The 20,641-nt window shown below is 50.2% G+C and overlaps 2 protein-coding genes across 3 annotated transcripts in view; one reads left to right on the top strand and one right to left on the bottom strand.

Moving 5' to 3' along the window:
• Positions 1 to 9,957, top strand: part of ATL2 (atlastin GTPase 2) — a 37,954-nt gene extending 27,997 nt beyond the window's left edge. Inside the window, exons 9-13 of one of the 2 annotated variants that reach the window (XM_061989106.1) lie at positions 198 to 325; positions 2,455 to 2,511; positions 3,494 to 3,565; positions 5,788 to 6,219; positions 8,112 to 9,957. In XM_061989106.1, the coding sequence (XP_061845090.1) occupies positions 198 to 325; positions 2,455 to 2,511; positions 3,494 to 3,565; positions 5,788 to 6,219; positions 8,112 to 8,231 (809 nt within the window). In that variant the 3' untranslated portion in view covers positions 8,232 to 9,957. Of the gene's footprint in view, positions 1 to 197; positions 326 to 2,454; positions 2,512 to 3,493; positions 3,566 to 5,787; positions 6,220 to 7,597 lie in introns of both variants that reach the window. The other variant, XM_061989107.1, reaches the window with a different exon arrangement.
• Positions 9,958 to 11,338: 1,381 nt separating this feature from the next.
• On the bottom strand, positions 11,339 to 20,610 carry EIF4A3 (eukaryotic translation initiation factor 4A3). The gene is made up of 12 exons (XM_061989108.1): positions 20,396 to 20,610; positions 19,158 to 19,230; positions 18,096 to 18,162; positions 17,042 to 17,104; positions 15,408 to 15,540; positions 14,546 to 14,626; positions 13,978 to 14,119; positions 13,266 to 13,404; positions 12,688 to 12,803; positions 11,858 to 11,965; positions 11,645 to 11,772; positions 11,339 to 11,541 (listed from the first exon to the last, which is right to left on the bottom strand). The coding sequence occupies exons 1-12, from the start codon at positions 20,565 to 20,567 to the stop codon at positions 11,525 to 11,527; spliced, it is 1,239 nt and encodes a 412-aa protein (XP_061845092.1). The 5' UTR covers positions 20,568 to 20,610; the 3' UTR covers positions 11,339 to 11,524.
• Between the last annotated feature and the right edge of the window lie 31 nt (positions 20,611 to 20,641).

Genomic DNA, 20,641 nt, shown 5'->3' with positions numbered 1-20,641 from the left:
GAAACTCTCTTCTCGCAACCTGAAGTAAAGATTAAGGAGTAGGTAGAACTTACTAAGGCTATACCATATGTTTAACCCTTTAAATACCTGAACAATGTAGTCAGCAGTTGTGGTGTCCTGGATTTTGAAGGGTCTCCAGTACTCCTTTAGGAAATGCAAGATTGAAAAGTAACCTCTTTAAAAACTTCTTTTTCTAGATATAGATGAGGATTTTAAGAATGAGCTGCGGAACCTGGTACCCTTACTGCTTGCCCCTGAAAACTTGGTAGAAAAAGAGATTAGTGGATCCAAGGTGACCTGTAGAGATCTGGTAGAATACTTCAAGGTAAGCAAACTCATACTAATTATTTCTGTTAATGGCTTAAAAGAAAGTATTCTAATTATAGGGCACGTTGTTCCCAGAGAAGGTAAGATATCTAGGCTGACACTCACTGAGCAGCTCACTTGTATTTTCATTTCATTACTCTGACTTTCCAGAACTGGCACACAGCCTGCTAACAGTGTAGGTGTTAGCAAGCTTATTGGTGGCATTATTATTATTTTCCTTGTAAATAAGCTGAAATACTTCAAGCTGTGTTAAGGACTTTACCACTGCTCAGATTTGTAGTTTCTCTGGATGTGTTGCCCTTTGCCTGTGGGTTTTTGTGGGGTTGCTTAGTTGTTGTTTTGGTAGGATCTTATGTAGATTGTACAGACAGAAAACCAGCTTTAAACTGCTGGATATCCAGTGAAAACTTCAGATACTCCCCTCTGGATTTTTGACATGCAAGTGAGATGCTTTCTAAACACTTGCCAGTGCAGTACCACTGTGTGTTCTGAATTACTTGTGTGTGATACTTGCAGCTGTTGGACTCTTGAGCTGTTTCAGTGTCATGGTGACACCAGCAGAAATGTGATAACATAATCCTTACATCACCTGGAGTTGGTCTGGCCTGTGTATACTTATTTTTGAATTGGAATGACTTAGACAGTTGGCTTGGTAGGAAAAAAAGGCACTCATTGCTAAAGAGAATTTTGCATTGCTGCTTTCGAGTGTGTATGTTAAGGGTAGAACAGAGTTGGGTTGATGTTAAGAAAGAAGCTACACAAGGGAGGAATCTGAGGCTAGAATTCTCTAACACTTGTAAAACAAAGTAACCTTCTATAAAGGAGAAAGGCATGAGATGGGATGGAGAAGCCATAGCTGTTTTAACAGGGTAAAATCAACACTTTTTGGAGCTCAGGTGTTCAGTCTCTGTATTTACATGGCTTCATGCTGTCATGCCACTTCCTTCTCTAGCAAGAGCCGATCCTATATAGTGTATAGATTGCACATTCACCAGCAGCTTAGGAGGGACTGCACCCTAACAACTGTGTGTAAAACCTCCTGTCTTGAGGAGCTGCCCGATACGTGTCCCATATCCCATCTGGGTGCTGCGGCAGCTTTGCAGTTACGTAACTAAAGAGGGCTGCTCCCTTGGGACTGTGCATCTCACGCCCAGATTGGGAGGGCTGATGGCAAACTGGAGGGCTTTTCCTAGGGGAAATAGCTACAGAGCAAGGAAGGTGTTGAGGGAACAGAGTCCTGTATAACTCTATACATTTTTTTGTAGGTTGTCCTACAACCTAGAGCATTAGGTATATAGGGATTCTGATAACCTTGTTCTCTCCTCCTTTACAAAGAAAAAGCCTCAGGGCAGAGGCTTGTAGACAAGCTGGGGTGGGAAAGCAGTAGTAGCATAAGAAAAGGCACTGCCCAGCCTCCAAGAGTGACCTTGTTGGTCTAACTTGCATGGTACTGGAAGTGGCTGCTGCTGCCTGCAGTGCCCTCCAAACTGATCTATCCGAAGGAGCTGTGCCATGGGCCATCTTGTGGGATGGAGAAGGATGTGTTCTCTTCCAGGCTTCTGAAACCCTGGTGAAAGAAAGGACACCTGGGAATTGGTGGGGGTGGGGCACAGAGAGACAGGCTGCCTGCTTGGCTTCCAGAAGGATTTTGGCAGCTCAATTCTGTCTGCATTAGTGCTTTGATCTGCATTTTGTCCTCCCACACTTCAAGGGCATGAGACATGTGGGGAAATGCTAAGTGGTTCTCCCAGCACTGGGGTATATTTGGACAAACCTCTTGCCAAAAAGACTGTGTGAGAGAGTCATCTTCACTCTTGTGTTTTGAATGAAGATTCACTACCCAGCAAAGACCTTGTTAAGTATTTGAGGGAGCAGAAACCTGTGGTCAAACCTGTCACTTTTTTTGGCCACATTTCCTTAAGATATTGTGCTACACTGCTAGACCCCAGGCTCAAATGCCCCAGAAAGTGAAGGGATTCAAGCACCAGGGATAGCCCAACTTGGGTGAAGAATTTTGCTCAATTGAATATCTGGGATTATTCAGAGAAATAATCTGAGTTGTTTCTATCCTCTTCCTTTTCTCCTCAGTGGGAATTAAACCTTTTTTCTTGTCTTTCTCCCATTTAGGCTTATATTAAAATCTATCAAGGAGAGGAGCTACCTCATCCAAAATCCATGCTGCAGGTATCTTGTTCTTTCAAATAATCTGATAGATGTGTGTACTTCAAGTTCTGGATCTGAAGCTCCCACACACAGAACAGTAGTTCTTGAAGGAGCTGTGTACTTTGAAAGCAACGAAAATGGAGAGGGCTTACAGCAATGCAGTCTTGCAGTGTTGGGCTGCTCTATGTGGGTTGGTTAGATTGGATAACTGCGTTGAGGTTTCTTTTCTGGGTTGATCCAAAGAGGATGTAATCAGCTTTAAAGCGATCTGAACACAAACTGATTGTATAAAGCTGGATGGTAAACCCTTGAATTGTTTGAGATGAAGGAGCTTTCATCCATTTGTGGGCTGTAGGGTCAATTTTAACCATTGTGTGTTTGTAAGACTTGGGATTTTTTAAGTTTCCTGTAGTCACTTCATGAAGATGTGGCTGTTCTGGGTGTTTTCTCATCCTTCAAAGAACTAAATCTTTAAACCTTTGAGGGAGTTCACAAAACCCATCACAGTGAAACAAAGACTACTATAATTTCTTCTACTTAGCATGCCAGAAATGTGCTTGGGAGATACAAAAGATACCATCTTCCAGGGTTAAGTAGGATAACTGTCCCTCACATGACACAGGTTGAAAACTGCCTTAAATTCTGATGTAGAACCTGCAGGTGTATAGTGCAGAGATCATACCAGCTTGCTGCTTTCCTCACAGGTAGTGATGTATTGGGATTGACAGTTAATAGTTCAGTGAGCCTTATTTACTTACTAACAACAGAGCGCTCTGAAGAGATTTGCTGGTGATGAAAAGCCTGTACAAGCACGTGGGAGTCCGTCTGCAGCTGTGCTAGGAAGCTGAATGAAACATTCCCCTAGTCAGGAATCTGTCTGAATGGGTGTTGCTAACCTGCACCTGTGTGTGGGGGGCATTGTCCTGGCTTGGGAGGTTGTGGGGGGGTGTCTGCAGCTCCCTGGTAATGCTGTGATGATCCACGGTGCTCAAATGTTTTCCAGGCAACAGCTGAGGCGAACAATCTTGCTGCTGTGGCAGGAGCAAAAGACTTGTACAGCAAAGGCATGGAGCAGGTATGTCAACCCAGTATTTCAAACTGCTTACATGCAGACACAGGCTTTTTCAGTTGTAGTGTTGTGCTCAGTGTTGGTTGTGAGCATGTTAATGGAGAAAAGTTATCTTAGGGGCAGTCCTTGGGTGTTTTCTGCACTCTGCTCTGAGGTTTGATGCCACAAAACCAGGATTCTCTTGAGACAAATTGCTGAGGAGGTGCAGGAATGGATATGTCTGTAAGGTATCACCTGCTTGTTCCCACTGCTGCTCCGAACAGCCTCTTAAAGGCCTGTGACATGGGACAGGCAGACAGGTGGAGACATTTGTTGTGCAGGGGTAGAGTTCCAGTATTAGTGTCTTGCTTCTGAGTTGTGGTTATTCATTAGCTGTGAACTGTGAGGATTAAACTTATTCTAAAGGGTTTTTAGACAACCTCCTTGAAACACAAGAATTACTTTGGCTGAAAAAGCTGTATGTGTAACTTCCTACTTGCTTCCTCAAGGGAAGACACTGACTTTTAGCACCCCATGCTGAATATCTGCCAGGACTTCATACTTGAGTGTAGTGTTATGTAAGGCTTTGTCATAGGAAGTACTGCAAACTATTCCATGTCTCAAAGCTTGACAGCACCGTGCTCACTGTGAAACTCTGCGAGTGGAAAAGAGCGGTAGGTGTGAGAACATGCCACGAGCACAGCTCCCCATTACCCAGGCTAATTTTGGTCTCAATTGCTAAAGTAACTTTCCCTTTTCAAATCAGACTTCAAGCTAGTGGCAGGCTGGCCGGTCCCAGTGGTTAGCAGGCTGGTTGGAGAATGCTCTGCTCCCGTGGAGGGACTCCTTCCTTTGTGTTTGTCTTGGAAAAATCTCTTGAAGTAGTAGAGGGGTTGTTTGTAATAGATGTCAGATTGACTTTCCTACCCTGAATCTTCGGTGGCTGTTGAGGTCCCGTAGCTCTAAGGATTCTTACTTGGGACAAGGAATAAACAGGAACAGATGTTCTCTTAAACAGACTTTGTTTCCATAGCAATGTTCCCCAGTCCTGTGTATTTTTATATCACTATAGAGATACAAGTGTGTCGAATGGTTTTTATCCAGATGTCTCGAATGATGTGACACAGCTCTGAAACGTCTTATTTTTAGGAACAGAAGTGGGAACTCTTTGGATTTAAGACTGGATTATGTAAAGATAGTTCTTACTGTAGCATCTGAGTTCTGCTTGTGAACTGAAGCCCTCCTTTGCTGAGTGTGCAGGACCAAAATACTGTCCCCCCAATGACCTTAAATGTAAGGAGCAACAGGTGCAGTCAGAGTGTGAAACCAGTGACAGTTATTTGTGGTGGTCTGGAGGCAGCAGCAGCTCCTGCTGTTTAACACTATGGGCAATGTGAAAAGAGCGTTTTGGAGAATGAGACTGGGAGCCATTTCCCAGGGAGTTTTGCCAGATGTGTGGGGAACTTCAATATGGAAAAAAGCAGAAAAGTGCTTGTTACACTTGAGCAAGTGGCAGAGAGGGGCTGTCGGGATCTCGACAGTGAGGTGTGCCTCCAGGAAGCCAGCCTGGGAAGCCACAGCTCTTGTGAGGCAAGAAGAGTGGTCTCCTGTGAGTCCTGCTGAAGGGATAGCAGCAGGAGAGTTAAGGTGTTTGCTGCACTCAAGACATGAGATGAGAAACACTGGGATAAGGTTACCTTGAGGCAGGAGAGGGAAGAGGCCCTTGTTTGGCATTGTATGGAGAGAATGTTCAGTTGTTAGATGGGAATCTCCTTAAAAGGTCAGAAATAAGTGTTATGGAGCAGAAGTCCTTGGAGTCTTCACCATTCTCATACCTATGCTGATCCAGGGAGAGGTGCTGTCTCACATCATGGGTGTCCAGTTGAGTCCATGGTCTCGTCCCTTCAGCAGAAATGTCCTCTCAGGAGCTGAACAGAAGCAAGGCTGGGGAAGAACAGGCTAAAGATGTCATGTTAATTCCAATTGCCTGGTAGTTCCATGGTGCCTTCTATGGCAGAAACAAAGCTTGTTGGATGGGCAAAAGCTGCCCTGCCTAGTCCAAGTTCAGCACTGACCCTCTCGCTGAGATGAAAGCAAAGTCCCTCTGTGAGCTGGGCCTCGGGAGCTTCCAGAGCCGAGAAAGCTGCAGGAGAGGTGGTCAGGTACTGGCTTGAGAGAGGGGCCAGCCAAGAGCAGGTTTGCAGGAGCTGCTGGGAGTGTAGTGACCTCGTCTCTGCTTGCCCTGACAGGTGTGTGGGGGAGATAAGCCTTACATCGCCCCGTCGGACCTGGAGCGGAAGCACCAGGACTTCCGAGAGACGGCCGTCAGGCAGTTCCGCTCCGTGAAGAAGATGGGGGGGGAGGAGTTCTGCCGGCGCTACCAGGAGCAGCTCGAGGTGGAAATCGACGAGATCTATGCAAACTTTGTGAAGCACAACGATGGCAAAAACATCTTCTATGCTGCTCGTACCCCTGCCACTCTGTTTGCGGTCATGTTTGCCATGTACATAATCTCAGGACTGACTGGGTTCCTTGGTATGAACTCCATAGCTACCCTGTGTAACCTCGTGCTGGGGATGGCCCTTATCTCGTTTTGTACTTGGGCATACGTTAAGTACTCTGGGGAATTCAGAGAAGTTGGAACAGCCATCGATCAGATCACTGAAGCTATATGGGAACAGGTTGGTATCTGGTCTTTCAATGCAAAATCATCCTGTCTTGAGCAGATCTGTCCAATGGCTTCTGTTTGGTGCTGAGTGAAAAGCTGAGCTAGACCTAATGGAGGGTACTGCTGCTGCCCCAGGGACAACTGGCTCAGGCGTGGCTGCTCCCTTCAGTAGGAGATGAAGTACACAAAAGATGGTAAACAAGCTTAGGGTACTGCTAAAGTGTTACTTCAAGGCCTTACTAGGTGCTTGGACAGTAAAGGTGGAGGGACTCATTAAAAATCACATTCCTTTTACAGAGCAAGGAGTTCTGCCTTTAAAGGTACGTTTAGAGTGATAAACTTGCCCTGTGGATGTGGTGGAAATGGCTCGGGTGGTGTGAAAAAGGTGGAATGCTGCTCACTCCCTGAGGGAGTGACACTGGAGGGGTGGTTAGGCCCTGGAGAGAAATGGCTGCTACACGAGGGTGCATGGCAGGTTTCTTCCTTCAGGAAGACTTGTGCCATCGGTGCAACTGCTGTTGCAAGAAATATTCACCAGAGCAGTTGCTGAAGGAAAAGATGACATGAGTGAAATAATACCAAAGCTGGAGCACAGAGCCTTCTGTAGAGGCTTGTGCTCCCTGAATGCAGGGACACAGCTGTGCCAGCAGAGCCAACACAGGCACTTCCTGACCAACTCCTAGCAGTGTTGTAGCTGTATCCAGTGCCAGCAGGAGGGAAGCATTTTGTTACTGGAGATAAAGGGCTCCCTGAGCTTACCTGGGACGACATTAAAACGTGTCCTACAAGGCACAAGCAGGTTACCAGCGCCTTCTCTACAGGGTTACGCTGGAGTGGATTTCTAATAATAGGAGGGAAAGGAGCATCAGAGTAGTACTGCACTTGGAGTTACTCCCACAGCTGGGGATTAAAACTGGAGGCTCTCCTGTAGCTTCTTGCTTTGGAGGTTTGAAGAGCACGGCAGGGGAAGCGCAGTGTCAGTTCTGCATGCAGTACTCGCTGAGGACAGCTGCTGCTGTAGGAGACCCAAGGCACGTAAGCCTTGATGTGACTGCTGCCTCCTCCCTGGAAGGGAGGAACTTGCCTTCTGTGGGCTAGAGGAAGGCCGTCTCCAAAAGAACTTGCTGCTGCTGGTGGTGCAGTTGCACATCACCAATAATACTGAAAGCACCTACAGGTTCTGAGTGGCTGCTTCTATACAATGTTCTCGCTGTCGATTTTTCTGAACCTCTGCCTTTCTTTCTCCCCTCCTTGCTTCAGAGGAATCCCAGGAAGGTGAGAAGTTACTGGCACTCTGGCTTGGTTTTGCTTATTTTCCTTTTCTTTCTGAAATTACTTTTTCTGCTGCCTTCCAAGAGCCACTTTTCCTAACAGCTGACTTCATGTTTTAGGTGTTTTCCAAACTCTTTGAAGTCCTTAGACGCCGAACGATTCGCCGTGCTCTCACATCAGTGCCGCGACAGCGACTCCCATCCAACAATAACAAGAAGAAAAACTAGCCAGTATTTTTAACTTTCTTTCTGTATCTGAAGTGTTCACACTTACACATGTAGGACAATAAGCTGGACCGTCTGGGCCGGTCTGCATAAATGCTGTAACCATACCAGACTGATGCTGCATATAGGGTATGGAATTGCACATCCATCTTCTAGGAACTGTAAAAGTGGTTGGAAATCAGTGAAATTCTGCTGTAGAGGAGGGGTATCACTTGTGTCCATAGCATGGGACTGATTTAACCTCATTACCATAGCAGCAAAACTCATTTCTCTTTCAGTTCATTGCCAGTTTCTTTCAGACTTCATCATTCTTACGGTTTTTTTTGAGTCTCATCTCTCTGTTTTTCATATTTCATTTTCCTTGGTCACCTCATTCCTTTTTTTCTTTTGCATGTTTCTCATTCCACAGGTGTTGAAGCCCATGAGTGATAATTTGATGGAGGATCAGATGAGGCAGTCTGTAAAAAACTCTATCAAAGCAGGCCTGACCGAGCAGGTGTCTCAGCATGCCAGACTAAAGACAGACTGACAGTTCATCTCCTCTGCAGCTCTGCTTTCTCATCCTAGACACGCTTTGCTGTACCATGAGAACTCAACAAGAATAAGAATAAAACGTTAAAAATTAAAAATAAACCAAAGTTTACAATCAACTGTAGAAGTAGTTTAGTGTGAGTGGCTTCACAGATTGCTGCCATCACCTGGGGAGAGTTAAGGTTGTCAGTGCTCTGCTTGGGGCGGGAGCGAGGGGCTCGGTTCCACCCGCAGTCCCGCTGAGCCCCGCGCTGGTGGGGGGTGGGGGGCAGGGACCTTCCCCCAGCCTTTGAGCCCCTGCGCTCTCTGGCTTGCAGCGGGGCTCCCTCCTGTGTGGGAGGTGGCTTTGGGCAAGCAGCCTGCTCAGCCCCCTCGCTTTGCTCTCCCCACACTGAGCGTCCCGGGTCGCTGCAGCCCTCGGAGCCGCCGCGGTACCAGCTGCATCTCGCTTCATTGCCTTTTGTACCAGTGTTACACCAGTGCATGTTGGTTGCTCCCAGCAGGGCAGGCAGTGGGGGGGAGCAGGACCCTGGGAGCTGTGATCACGACAGAGCTGTCCCTTTTTTGCAGTTTAGCCTTCGTGTATATAATAATTGCCATTAATTCTACCGGGGGAGAAATCCCATCCAAACCCGACAATTGTTGCCTACAGCTACCAAGCAATGAGTTAGGATTGTCTGTACAGTGTGTTCAGTTTTTATTTTTTAAGAGATCACAGGTAGGGCATGTACATGAAATATAAATATATAAATACGATTTTGTATCAAAGTTTTGTAGTTTATGGCAAAACCTGGTCCTGTGGTAGCTAAGTGCAGTCCCTGTAAAGGAATGTCTGTGGCTCATGTAAATGTGTGAATGCAACAATTGGAAGTTTTTTGATATATTTGTGATATTTACCTGCCTTGAGCACTGCAATCTCTCACCCCCTTGGGAAAAAAAATCAGTGGGAATGTTTGTTGTGGAACTCTTGTCCTCTGTTGCATTTTAAAGTTATTTCCTGTAATTTATTTTCAGTACATGATTAAAATCAGTTGTGTATATATGAGATGAAACCTGTGCTTATTTTTAAAAGATGTTCAAGTATGTATTATTCTACTACATAAACTATGTCAAATGCTTATCCTGACGGTGATATGAGCGAATTGTCTGTTGTACTTCATGGCTTTCTCTTGAAGCTGCTGTTCCCCTCTCTCTGGTGTGTGTCTCTGAAGGGTGACATCTGTCTGGCTCCGCTCCCCTCCCCGCGCAGGAACTCTTTCTGGTATTCTAAAGCACGCTTCTTGCCTTGTGGAGTTGCTTGTCAGCTTCTGCCCCCCCTGACAACTGGTACCGTTCTGCAGTCTTGTTACTGGCTCTCGACTAAATAGCAACTGTGTGGGGTTGTGAAGGCAGCTCGATACCCAGCGGCTGTGGTTTCAGCTGGAGCTGACTGTGTGCAATAGCTGTTGAGTCTTCACATTCCTAAATGGTAACAATTTTTTCCATCCACATTTGGGCTTCATCAGTCTCCCCTCTTGAGTGAGGGAAATCACCTGTCTGGGACTAAAGCGATTGCACTGTGACTTTTGTACCATAAAGAACTGCTGGGGAGCGAGCGGTGGTTACCTGCCCTCTGGAGCCAAGGGCTCAGCTCCAGGTGAATGATGCTGAAGATGAGGTAGGAATGTTGCATTTTATTATATCTTCTCTCAAACTGTACAGATTAAATACTGTTATTTAAACAATCTAATGCTTTGGTGATTCATCTCTTTATTAGCCGAATGACTAGAGCCACCCAGGGCGTTCGAGGGCCTTAGGTGCCTTTGCTTCGTGTTGTCTTTGGGAAGGTAGGAGTTGGATTTGAGGCCCTGCAGGGCTGGTGAGAGCAGAACTCAGGATGTGGACAGCAAAGCTGGAAAGCGTTATCCAGCCTAGGCAGATGAATAGAGGGCTGAATGAGGGAGGTGTGTGGGGGGAGAATTCCTGAACACCTTGCCAGGAAGTTGCAGAACTAAGGCAAAAAACCTCTCACCTCTGGGAGAGGGATCAAAGGTGATGTTTGGGAGGGGAAGGTATGGCAAATAGGGGCTGGTCCTGTGGCAACACCTTGCTGGTGTTTGTGTCTGGCTCTGTCTGTTGCTCCTCCATTAACTGCATCCTGCATTCTATGTGCTTGTGTGTGAGGAGGTCCAAGTGCCAGCAATGGGAACAGGGCCTTGGCTCAGAGGGGCTGTGGGGCTGCAAGTGAGTATTGACGCAGACTGAGCCAGGGAGTAGGCCAAGGGGCTTTGGAGGCAAGTACTGAGGCAGCCCTACGTCTGGGCTGGACACACATCTGCTCCTGGAGCAGACTGGGACTCCTGAGCCTCCTTGCCCAGTTACAGCTTGGAGCCACAGGAGACACTTTCTCTATCCAGGGCTATTCTACTACTGCCTCAGGAAAGGAGCATCCAGGAGCCATTCTAGTTCTGTGCAAACTGTGTAGTGGGGCCTTGCTTCCCCTGGCCTCTCTGAGCAAGCAAACCCTGATTTCACAAAGCACAGACCAAACATGGTGTTAACTCAGCCTACACTCCCACCTCAAAAAGACTGCAGCAGAGATACAAAGCACAGTGTACTGCTGCAGGGACATGGATTAGGGAAGATGTAACAAGCTCCACCAGCAGAGGGGGGAGAAGGCAAGGAGAAAATACATTAGTTGTTCCTGCTTCTTCAGACCCTGCTGGCAGGAAGGGTGAGAGGCCCTCAATGCCCCTCAGAAGTGCCTGGGCAGAGCCCTGTGTTCCTAGGGAGGGGAAATCCTCAGCCGGAGCAGTGAGGGGTGTGATTTCTGCCTCCAGAAAGGCCCAAACAACAGGAAACTCATTTTCTGTGTTGCAACTCCATTTTCCTAGAGCAGGCTTGGGCAAGGCCACAGATTTTTCCTGTAGATGGCTGAGTCAAGGCAACTGAAGTCCGTGAGGCAGCATGGCACAGATAACCAAAGGGCAGAGACGAGGACGCCCTGGGGTTTGTGAACCAATCTAGATGAATAGCCAGTGAGTTTCTGATTGTGCTAGCCCAGTACAGCAGTACCTCACAACTCCCTGCCTCTTGCTATCTTGGGTTAGAGTAATTAAGCACCTGTTATGGTAAAACTTCCTTTTTTTATTGCAAAACACGGGTGGGAGTAAGGACGTTATTTACACAAGTTCCCAAGTGCAGCTCAACTCGAGACCGTCTGACCAGCGCTGTCACCGAAGGATGTGGGTCCAAAACCAAACTATGCAGGCTACCAAGTGAGGAGTACAGCTCCCTGGGGAACACAGACCTTCAGATCAGATCAGCAACTGCAACGAGAGCGAGGGACAGAAGGTAAGTGCGGCGAGAGCCACAGCACAGTGCCCGCCTGCTGTGCCCCTTGCGGCCCTGCGGCTGCGGAGCAGCACTCACCGTTCATGGGCATCTCGTCGATCTGGGTGGAGTAGTACTGCTCGATGTCCCGCAGGATGCGGATGTCGTCGTTCTTCACAAAGTTGATGGCGACACCTTTCCGGCCGTAGCGGCCCGAGCGGCCGATCCTGCAGGGCAGGGGCAAAGGGAGAAGGGAGGCAGGTGCCCCGGGGCAGGGGAAGGGGCGCTGCTCCCACAGAAGGCCAGGCTCACCTGTGGATGTAGAGCTCTCTGTTGTTGGGTAAGTCGTAGTTAATGATCAGGGACACCTGTGGCACATCCAGGCCTCGAGCCCAAACATCTGTTGAAATAAGGACGCGGCTGCAAAGAGAAGGGCAGAGGTTAGGGCTCTTCCAGCTGCCTGAGGGGGGTGTCAGAGCTGGGAGGCTCAAGCACAGGCTCCTCCCTGCCCATGCCACACTGGCTGCATCCACATCTCTGCTGCAAGCACCATGCAGCACCACCAAATGGTAATGATACAACTTTGATCTGTCAGAATGAATATGATCATAGAATTGTTTCAGCTGGAAGAGACCTTTAAGATCGAGTCCAGCCTTTGTCCCAGCCCTATCAACCACTAGACCATTTCCCTAAGTGCAACATCCACCTGTCTGTTAAACAGTTCCAGGGACACTGACTCCAGCACCTCCCTGGGCAGCCCCAGTGCCTGACGACCCTATCAGTAGAGAAATTCCTCCTCATATCCAGCCTGAGCCTCCCCTGGTGTGACTAGAGGCCCTTCCCCCTTGTTCTATTGCTTGTAATGCTCCTAGAAATCTAAAATGTAGGGGAGAGAGCCCAAATAGTTTTTCTTATTTTAAATGTAGTGACTCCCAACCTCTTTAGCAAAATAAACAAGACCAATTCTGTGCCTCAAAGTACCAGCATGGCACTCTTCCACCCCTGCAACACTGCAGGGAAACAGACAGGAATCAGAGCTTTTCCTCATTTGAGCTGAGCGAGGCCTTGGGAGGGGAGGTAACGGGTTTCTGAGGCCTGCTCCTGCCCTGAGGTAGCAATGCTGCAAGAAACGCTGCATTTACCTTGCACCAGATCTGAACTCCTTCATGATGGACTCCCTCTCCTTCTGTGGCATGTCCCCATGCATGGATGAGACTGTGAAGTTGGCTTCTCTCATCTTCTCTGTGAGCCAGTCCACCTGCACACACAGCCAGGCAGCCTGGGTTAGGTCTTTGCTTAGAGCAGCCATGTGCACCAGTTGTGCTTGGGGAATGGTTGCAGGGACTGCTGAGTATGCTGCTGAGGACTGAGGGATGCTTTAATGAGCAATCTAGAGCTAAAGGAAGGAAATAATCCTTACAAAGCATTGGCTATATGATGCAGGGCTCCAGAACCCTGAAAGAAAAGGAATTAAAGGCATCTATTCACAAAGCATGGTGTTGTCTTAGGGATAATGAGCCATTCAAATGGTACGAAAGGCACTTCCTGCCAACTCTAGCGTCTGTCTACAACCAGTTGTTTAAGCCAGGTACATCCCAAAGACTGATGTTTAACCTCTGCTCTTCCTAAACTAGTCTCATGTGAGGAAACCACCACTCCTAACTGTGTTTGCCCTTGCATTCTCCTCCAAGGGGCCATGCCCATCTGATGGCCACTGTACCTTTCTCTTGGTGTTGCAGAAGATGACAGCCTGGGTGATGGTGAGCGTGTCGTAGAGATCGCACAAGGTGTCAAACTTCCACTCCTCCCTCTCCACAGCCACGAAGAACTGCTTGATTCCTTCGAGGGTCAACTCATCACTGCGGGGAACAGGTGAATGGGCACGATGCAGGCAGAAGGGCTGGGTGCTCTCCTGTGGAGATCACACCTCTGCCCTGCCTGATGGGGGCTGCTGGGGCTATACACGAGTCCATGTTGGTGTGGAAGGGGCATGGAGAAGCCTGCTCTGAGAAGGGCCTTGAATGCGACCCATGTGGCAGAGACTGGGGTGTTCAAAGGGAAACGGTTCTGGTAAGAACAAAAAGTAAATGGGGCAGTGTGGGAGATCAGGCAAGGGGGAAGCTCCTCCTGTCATGCCACACATGCTCACTCCTCTTGACTCCTGCTGAGTTTCAGTGTATGAGGACCAGTGAGATACATGGGGAGGAAAGAGGGGCGGGGGGCAGCCAGGCTGAGCAGCAGCAAACACAACTGGTGGAGGATAAAGTCAGAGAGACGGCCTCTGCTGTAGAACAGGGCATGAGGACATCCACAAACACCGAGGCAAACTGACACGGTGGGGAGTGCTCTGCATGCTGAGATCAGTTAACACTGAGCTGCCTGGGGCTGGACCCACTCCCAGAGCTGCTCCTCCTTCCGAGGAAGTCACTCACCGTTTCACCAGGATGCGAATGGGGTCTGTCATGAATTTGTTGGTCATCTCCAGAATTTCATGAGGCAAAGTGGCGCTGATCAGAACCACCTGTGTAGCTGGAGGCAAGTATCTGTACACATCGTAAATCTGCTCCTTAAAGCCTAAAAGCAAATTGAGTAGCACAGACAGCACTTAGCACATCTTTCTCCCAAATACCCTGCTCCTTCACAGTCTAATCTGGAATCTGGTACCACGCCTATGCTCCGAGATGAGGAGCAACCAAGGAACTGGGAACTCAAAGCCAGCTGGTGTATCTCTCCCTCATTTTCCCAAACCCACTGCCAGGTGGCTGTGGTACTCAGCAAAGAATGAAAGGCAGTGCTCAGGAATTTGTAACTATTGAAGAGGACACTACAACTCAATCAGACAAGGCAGATTAAGCAGTTGAACCCACTAGGGCCTTTGTAATCTGTAACCTCTGTAACTACCTAACTTTGGCAAACGCAATTGTTTTTACAAGTGGGACTGTCAGCTGGGACACAGAAATGGAGGGGAGAAAGGAAGTAAAAGGGAAACAAGAGTTTTACCTTTATTGAGCATTTCATCTGCTTCATCCAACACCAGCATTTTGATGGCACGTGTCCTTAAACTCCGCCGCCGGATCATATCTGTGGGAATTCCCTTAGTGAGATGAAAAGGCTCAGAGAGCACGAGAGCCCCACAGCGCCCCCGACGGCCGGGCGCTGCGGCACAGCACGGACAGGCACTTCCCCTCGTGCCCAGAGCAGGGGGCTTGGTGCAATCTCTTAGCAGCTGCTGTTTGTGTGCTGTTCAAAGCCAGCCCAGTCTGGCAGCTGGTAATTTGGTGAGGGGGGAGGTGTTATTTTGTTTGCAGAGCCTAGCTCTGTGTTCTCCCAGTGAGAGGTGCTTGTGTAAGAAAGTGCTGCCTGTATCTCACAGATGCACAAGATGTGAGCTCCAAGGCTGACACTATGGTAACAGGATATAAGAAAACCTTCACGCAGTGGAAGCAGAAAGTACCCTGTGCAGATACAGCTGCACCTCATTTCACAGAGGCATGGCCAGGACACAGAAATCATGCAGCTAACTCTGACATTCAAGTAGACCCAGCTCTGATCTCTTCCAAGATCCCGAAATCATTCCTGGGATTGTAATAGTTTCTCCTTAAAAACAATACTCTTCACTCCAACAATGAAAAGCAAAACAAAAACAGAGAAAGTCCAACTACTCTCCCCGATCATTTCTCTCTAGTCTTCTCCAGATATTGCCCCACTGAGGCTTGTTAGACATTAATGTTACATTCACAGTGTCATGGTAACTGTAGTTTTCACGCTCTTTCAAACCTAAGTGCACAAAAATTGCAGGAAGCTCCCACAGCTCAACTCGGGTCTGAAGCTGGAGGTGATGCAGCCTCCCACCTCTGCTTACCAAACACACGGCCTGGAGTGCCAGCAACGACGTGCTGCCCATAATCCAGCTTTCGGATATCTTCTCCCACGTTGGTCCCTCCGATGCAGGCGTGGCACTGGACATTCATGTAGTCTCCCAGAGCAAGGAGACCCTGTGTTGAGACAAAGGAATGGACTGAGCTGTCATCACGTTTGGATTTGTGAAGATATGCAGGTCTGCACAGACACGTGGTGTGGGGTTTTGTTTTTAAGAGATGTAAGCAGTTGGAAGGATTGTTATGTGTTAGCTAAATCTTCTCAATAGCAGGCCTGCAAACACTGGGAACTCAATACTGGCTGAAGGACAGAGCCCAGAGGGTGGTGATCAATGGCACAGAATCGAGTTGGAGGCCTCTGGCCAGTGGAGTTCCACAGGGATCGGTTCTGGGGCCAGTCTTGTTCAACATCTTCATCAACCACCTGGATGAGGGGACAGAGTGTACCCTCAGCAAGTTCACTGATGACACCAAACTGGGAGGACTGGCTGATTCCCCACAGGCTGTGCTGCCAATCAGCGGGATCTCAACCGTCTGGAGAGCTGGGCAGAGAGGAACCTCATGAGGTTCAACAAGGACAAGTGCAGAGTCCTGCAGCTGGGAAGGAACAACCTCCTGCACCAGTACAGGCTGGGGACTGACCTGCTGGGGAACAGCTCTGCAGAGAGAGACCTGGGAGTGGGGTTGATAATAAACTAACCATGAGCCGGCAATGTGCCCTTGTGGCCAAGAAGGCCAATGGCAGCCTGAGGTTAATCAAGAAGAATGTGGCCAGTAGGTCAAAGGAGGTTCTCCTCCCCCTTTGCTCTGTCCTGGTGAGGCCTCATCTGGAGTCCTGTGTCCAGTTTTGGGCTGCTCAATTCAAGAGACACGGGGAACTTCTGGTAAGAGGCCAGTGCAGGGCCACCGAGATGCTGAGGGCACCCGAGAATCTCTCTGATGAGGAAAAGTTGCAAGACCTGGGGCTGTTCAGCCTGAGTAGGGAAGACTGAGAGGAGTCCTCATCAACACTTACAAATACCTAAAGGGTGGGTGGCAGGAGGATGGGATGACACTTTTTTCTGCAGTGCTCAGTGATAAGACAAGGGGTAACGGTCATAAGCTGGAACACAAAAAGTTCCACTGAAACACAAGGAGAAACTCCTTTGGTGCTGAGGTGAGGGAGCCCTGGCACAGGCTGCCCAGGCAGGGTGTGGAGGCTCCTGCTCTGGAGGTTTCCAAACCCACCTGGACACGTTCCTGTGTGACCTGATGGAGGGGAACCTGCTTTAGCAGTGGGGTTGGGCTGGATGATCTTTATAGAGGTCCCTTCTAACGCCTGCCATTCTGTGATTCAGCTCCCCAGCCATCAGACCTACTTTTAAAGTGCTGTCCTTAAAAATTAAACTAGGAATGTATAAAACCTTAGACTGCTAATCCAACGTGGCCACGTAAGCAAGAACAGATAGAACCCAGAGAAACAAATGGCTTTTTATCAGAATTTCTTATTTCTTTCAGGAAAAGAAGGAGAGAGAAAAAAAAAAAGCAGAAGCTGTGCTTTGAGCTCTGCTGGGGAACACCTGAGAACTGGCCCCAGGCCTTGAGAGTGCTCTACAGAGGTCAATGAAAACACTCCTACCTTCTGAATCTGTACAGCCAGCTCCCGAGTTGGTGCCAAGATCAACGCCTGGGTCTCGCGAACCTGGTTAAAAGAGGTGATCACACAGCAGCTCATCACAGGGCAGATATCCAAGCATGACAGAGATTAAAGATCCCACAGGACTCTGAAATTTCAGATCTATGGGATGAATCAGAGAATTTGGGACTAAAACCTATCGTTTGCAACAGTGAGTACACGTAGAAAGCTGTTCTCACACAGAGCATTTACACAGTAGCAGCCTCCTAATTAAGTTCTTTTTGATAGCTCCTTTTTCACCCCAACCTAACTTCTGACAACACTTACAAAAGCATTGTGCTTTTCCTGCAAAAGGACAGAAACAAATTTACATGGCTTCAATTTCACATGTTCAGTTAAAAACCTTCTGTTGCACAGGGAGCCCAAGACAACGTTTCCAAGTGCCACGTCTGAAAACCATTGCCAGCACTCTGCAGAAAGCAGGCAAGAAGCTGCCCTTTTCACTTAGAACATGCAGCATATCTTTTCATGTCCCCAGGCAGTGACAGGTGAACAGCACTGTAAGCTGTATTTCAGTGGGTACCATCCCACAGAACATCATCCTTTTATTCAACAGCATCTACACGTTCAAGTTACACTTAAAAAACCAACTGGATGGACACAGCACCCCTGACTGGAACAAAAACAAAAGCAGTCAAAATCTAGGTGTGAGTCAGTGCTGTTCAGACAGGTTGCTGCTGGCAGGACTGTTTGAGGACAATGCTGCCTGCTGAGAGATTAATTTAGCCCTCTCATGCATGAAAGAGGTCAGATGTCAAAGCCAACTTTGTAAGCACAAGACTTCACTTGAACTTATTTTGCCAGGGTGGGTTTAACAGTTACATCATTACAGGGTAGAACCTGGTGACATTTTCATTCAGAAATTTGGCTGAGATTCGCTGCTCATAATGAGAAGATTTCACTGTAAAGCTTCATTTATTCATTCTAAACCCGAAGGCTTTTATAAGCCTCCACCACTTCAGTTAAAAATCACTTTTAGCACATGCTATGAAATTACCTGTATATCCAGGCATTGCAGAACAGAGATGGAGAATGTTGCTGTTTTCCCTGTTCCTGACTGTGACCTGAGAGACAGATGCTTGGTGAATGCTCTGGAGGTCTAGACAACCAACAAAGGCAATTCCAACATACTCTACCCCTCTGCTCTTTCCCACTCCTTGTGCCACCAGCATATCTGACAAAGCTTTGTTACAATCACAGCGTGATCTGCAGACACATAGCTCTGAAAACTGCAGCATCAGGGACAGAGTACTCTCTTGGGGTCCCTGAGGTCCCTAAGGTCTCCAGCTCTGGCATGTTTACTCCTTATCTGACCAGCATTTTAATTTCCTGCAATTTGTCATAGAATCACAGAATGGTAGGGGTTGGAAGGGACCTTTAGAGATCATTTAGTCCAACTCCCTGCCAAAGCAGGTCTCACCTAGATCAGGTCACACAGGAACGTGTGCAGGTGGGTTTTGAAGACCTTCAGAGAAGGAGCCTCCACACCATCTCTGGGCAGCCTGTGCCAGGGCTCCCTCACCTCATCAGTGAAACAGTTTGTCCTTATGTTTAAATGGAACTTTTTGTGTCTGAGCTTCTTTCCATTACCCCTTGTCACAGGAGACAAGAGATAAAAGTGATGTCCCAACCTCCTGACAACCACCCTTTAGCTATTTGCAAACATTAATGAGATTCCCCTTCAGTCTTCTCTTATCTAGACTAAACAGCCCCAGATGCCACAGTCTTTACTCATAAGATGCTCCAGTCTCCTGATCGCCAATGAGATCTGTGTTCATTGAGAACATGCAGTATCTTGGCCAAATCTTTACTACAGCCACGTACCTAAACCTGACCGACTTTCACGTTAACAACTACCAGGCTCAGAGCCTGCATGCAGACCGGCCGACTTCACCTCGGATAGCTCTTGGTCTGATTTCCCTAATCCTGCCACGCAGCAGCCCAGGGCCACGGGCAACAGACCTCGCAGCCCCACTCCCCTCAGGGCCTACAACCTCCCCGTGCCACACGCGCCGCTCCCCTCCCTGCCCGCAGGCCCCGCGCCCTCGGCCCCACTTACTGGGCGATCACGTCTCTCCCCTTGATGATCTGCTTGATGGCTCTTTGCTGGATGGCCGAAGGCTTCTCAAAACCTACGGACGCGACCCGTTACCCGTCAGCGGGACCCGGAACCGGGGGCGGCGCGGGGACGGAGCGGCGGCTTCACCGCGCAAGCGCCGGCCACGCGTTCCGGCCTCTCCCCCTCACGCACACACACACAGAACCGCGCGCGCGCCGCCTCACGGCCCCGCACCGCCACCGACCGGCCCCGCACCGCCGCCTCACACCGCCACCGACCGGCCCCGCACCGCCGCCTCACACCGCCACCGACCGGCCCCGCACCGCCGCCTCACACCGCCACCGACCGACCCCGCATCGCCGCCTCACACCGCCACCGACCGACCCCGCATCGCTGCCTCACATCGCCACCGACCGACCCCACATCGCTGCCTCACATCGCCACCGACCGACCCCACACCGCCGCCTCACAGCCCCGCATCGCCGCCGACCGGCCCCACATCGCCGCCTCACGGACCCGCACCGCCACCGACCGGCCCCGCGCCGCCGCCTCACACCGCCACCGACCGACCCCACGCCGCCACCGACCGACCCCACGCCGCCACCGACCGGCCCCACGCCGCCACCGACCGGCCCCACGCCGCCACCGACCGGCCCCACGCCGCCACCGACCGGCCCCGCACCGCCGCCTCACGGCCCCGCACCGCCGCCTCACGGCCCCGCACCGCCGTATCACGGCCCCGCACCGCCACCGACCGGCCCCACGCCGCCACCGACCGGCCCCGCACCGCCACCGACCGGCCCCGCACCGCCACCGACCGGCCCCGCGCCGCCTCACAGACCCACACCGCCGCCTCACGGCCCCATACCGCCACCGACCGGCCCCACACCGCCTCCGACCGGCCCCACACCGCCACCGACCGGCCCCACGCCGCCACCGACCGGCCCCACGCCGCCACCGACCGGCCCCACGCCGCCGCCGCACGGCCCCGCACCGCCACCGACCGGCCCCACACCGCCGCCTCACAGCCCCACACCGCCACCGACCGGCCCCACACCGCCGCCTCACAGCCCCACACCGCCACCGACCGGCCCCACACCGCCGCCTCACAGCCCCACACCGCCACCGACCGGCCCCACACCGCCGCCTCACAGCCCCACACCGCCACCGACCGGCCCCCTCTCCCCGCCACAGCCCCTTCTCCCTTCCCGCTCCCCCCCTTTCCCCCGCCCCTTCACCGTAGGCGTAGATGCCGCGCAGCAAATCCTCCCGCAGCCCCATAGTATCGAAGGTGGGCGTCACATCCACCTCCTCGCTCGTCTCGAACTCTACTTTCGTCATGTCTTCCTCCTTCATCAAACGCTTCCGCGCCGAGCTACCCGTCCCGCCAGACCCCGCCGAACCCGACATGGCGATGGGACGACACAACCGCCTCCTGGTACCGAGAGGAAGCCGCCGTTGCGCATGTGCGGGGGGGGGGGGAA

Source organism: Colius striatus, chromosome 2 (assembly GCF_028858725.1).
Source record: "Colius striatus isolate bColStr4 chromosome 2, bColStr4.1.hap1, whole genome shotgun sequence".
Classification (NCBI taxonomy): domain Eukaryota; kingdom Metazoa; phylum Chordata; class Aves; order Coliiformes; family Coliidae; genus Colius; species Colius striatus.
The sequence above is the reverse complement of the archived record's forward strand: the minus strand, read 5'-3'. Positions and strand labels throughout refer to the sequence as shown.

Excerpts from the sequence above, each read along its gene's own strand:
- EIF4A3 (XM_061989108.1), bottom strand. The coding sequence starts at position 20,567 with ATGTCGGGTTCGGCGGGGTCTGGCGGGACGGGTAGCTCGGCGCGGAAG. Across the intron at positions 14,627-15,407 it reads CACTCCAGGCCGTGTGTTTG|ATATGATCCGGCGGCGGAGT; the intron begins GTAAGCAGAGGT and ends GAATTCCCACAG. Across the intron at positions 12,804-13,265 it reads TCTGCAACACCAAGAGAAAG|GTGGACTGGCTCACAGAGAA; the intron begins GTACAGTGGCCA and ends CTGTGTGTGCAG.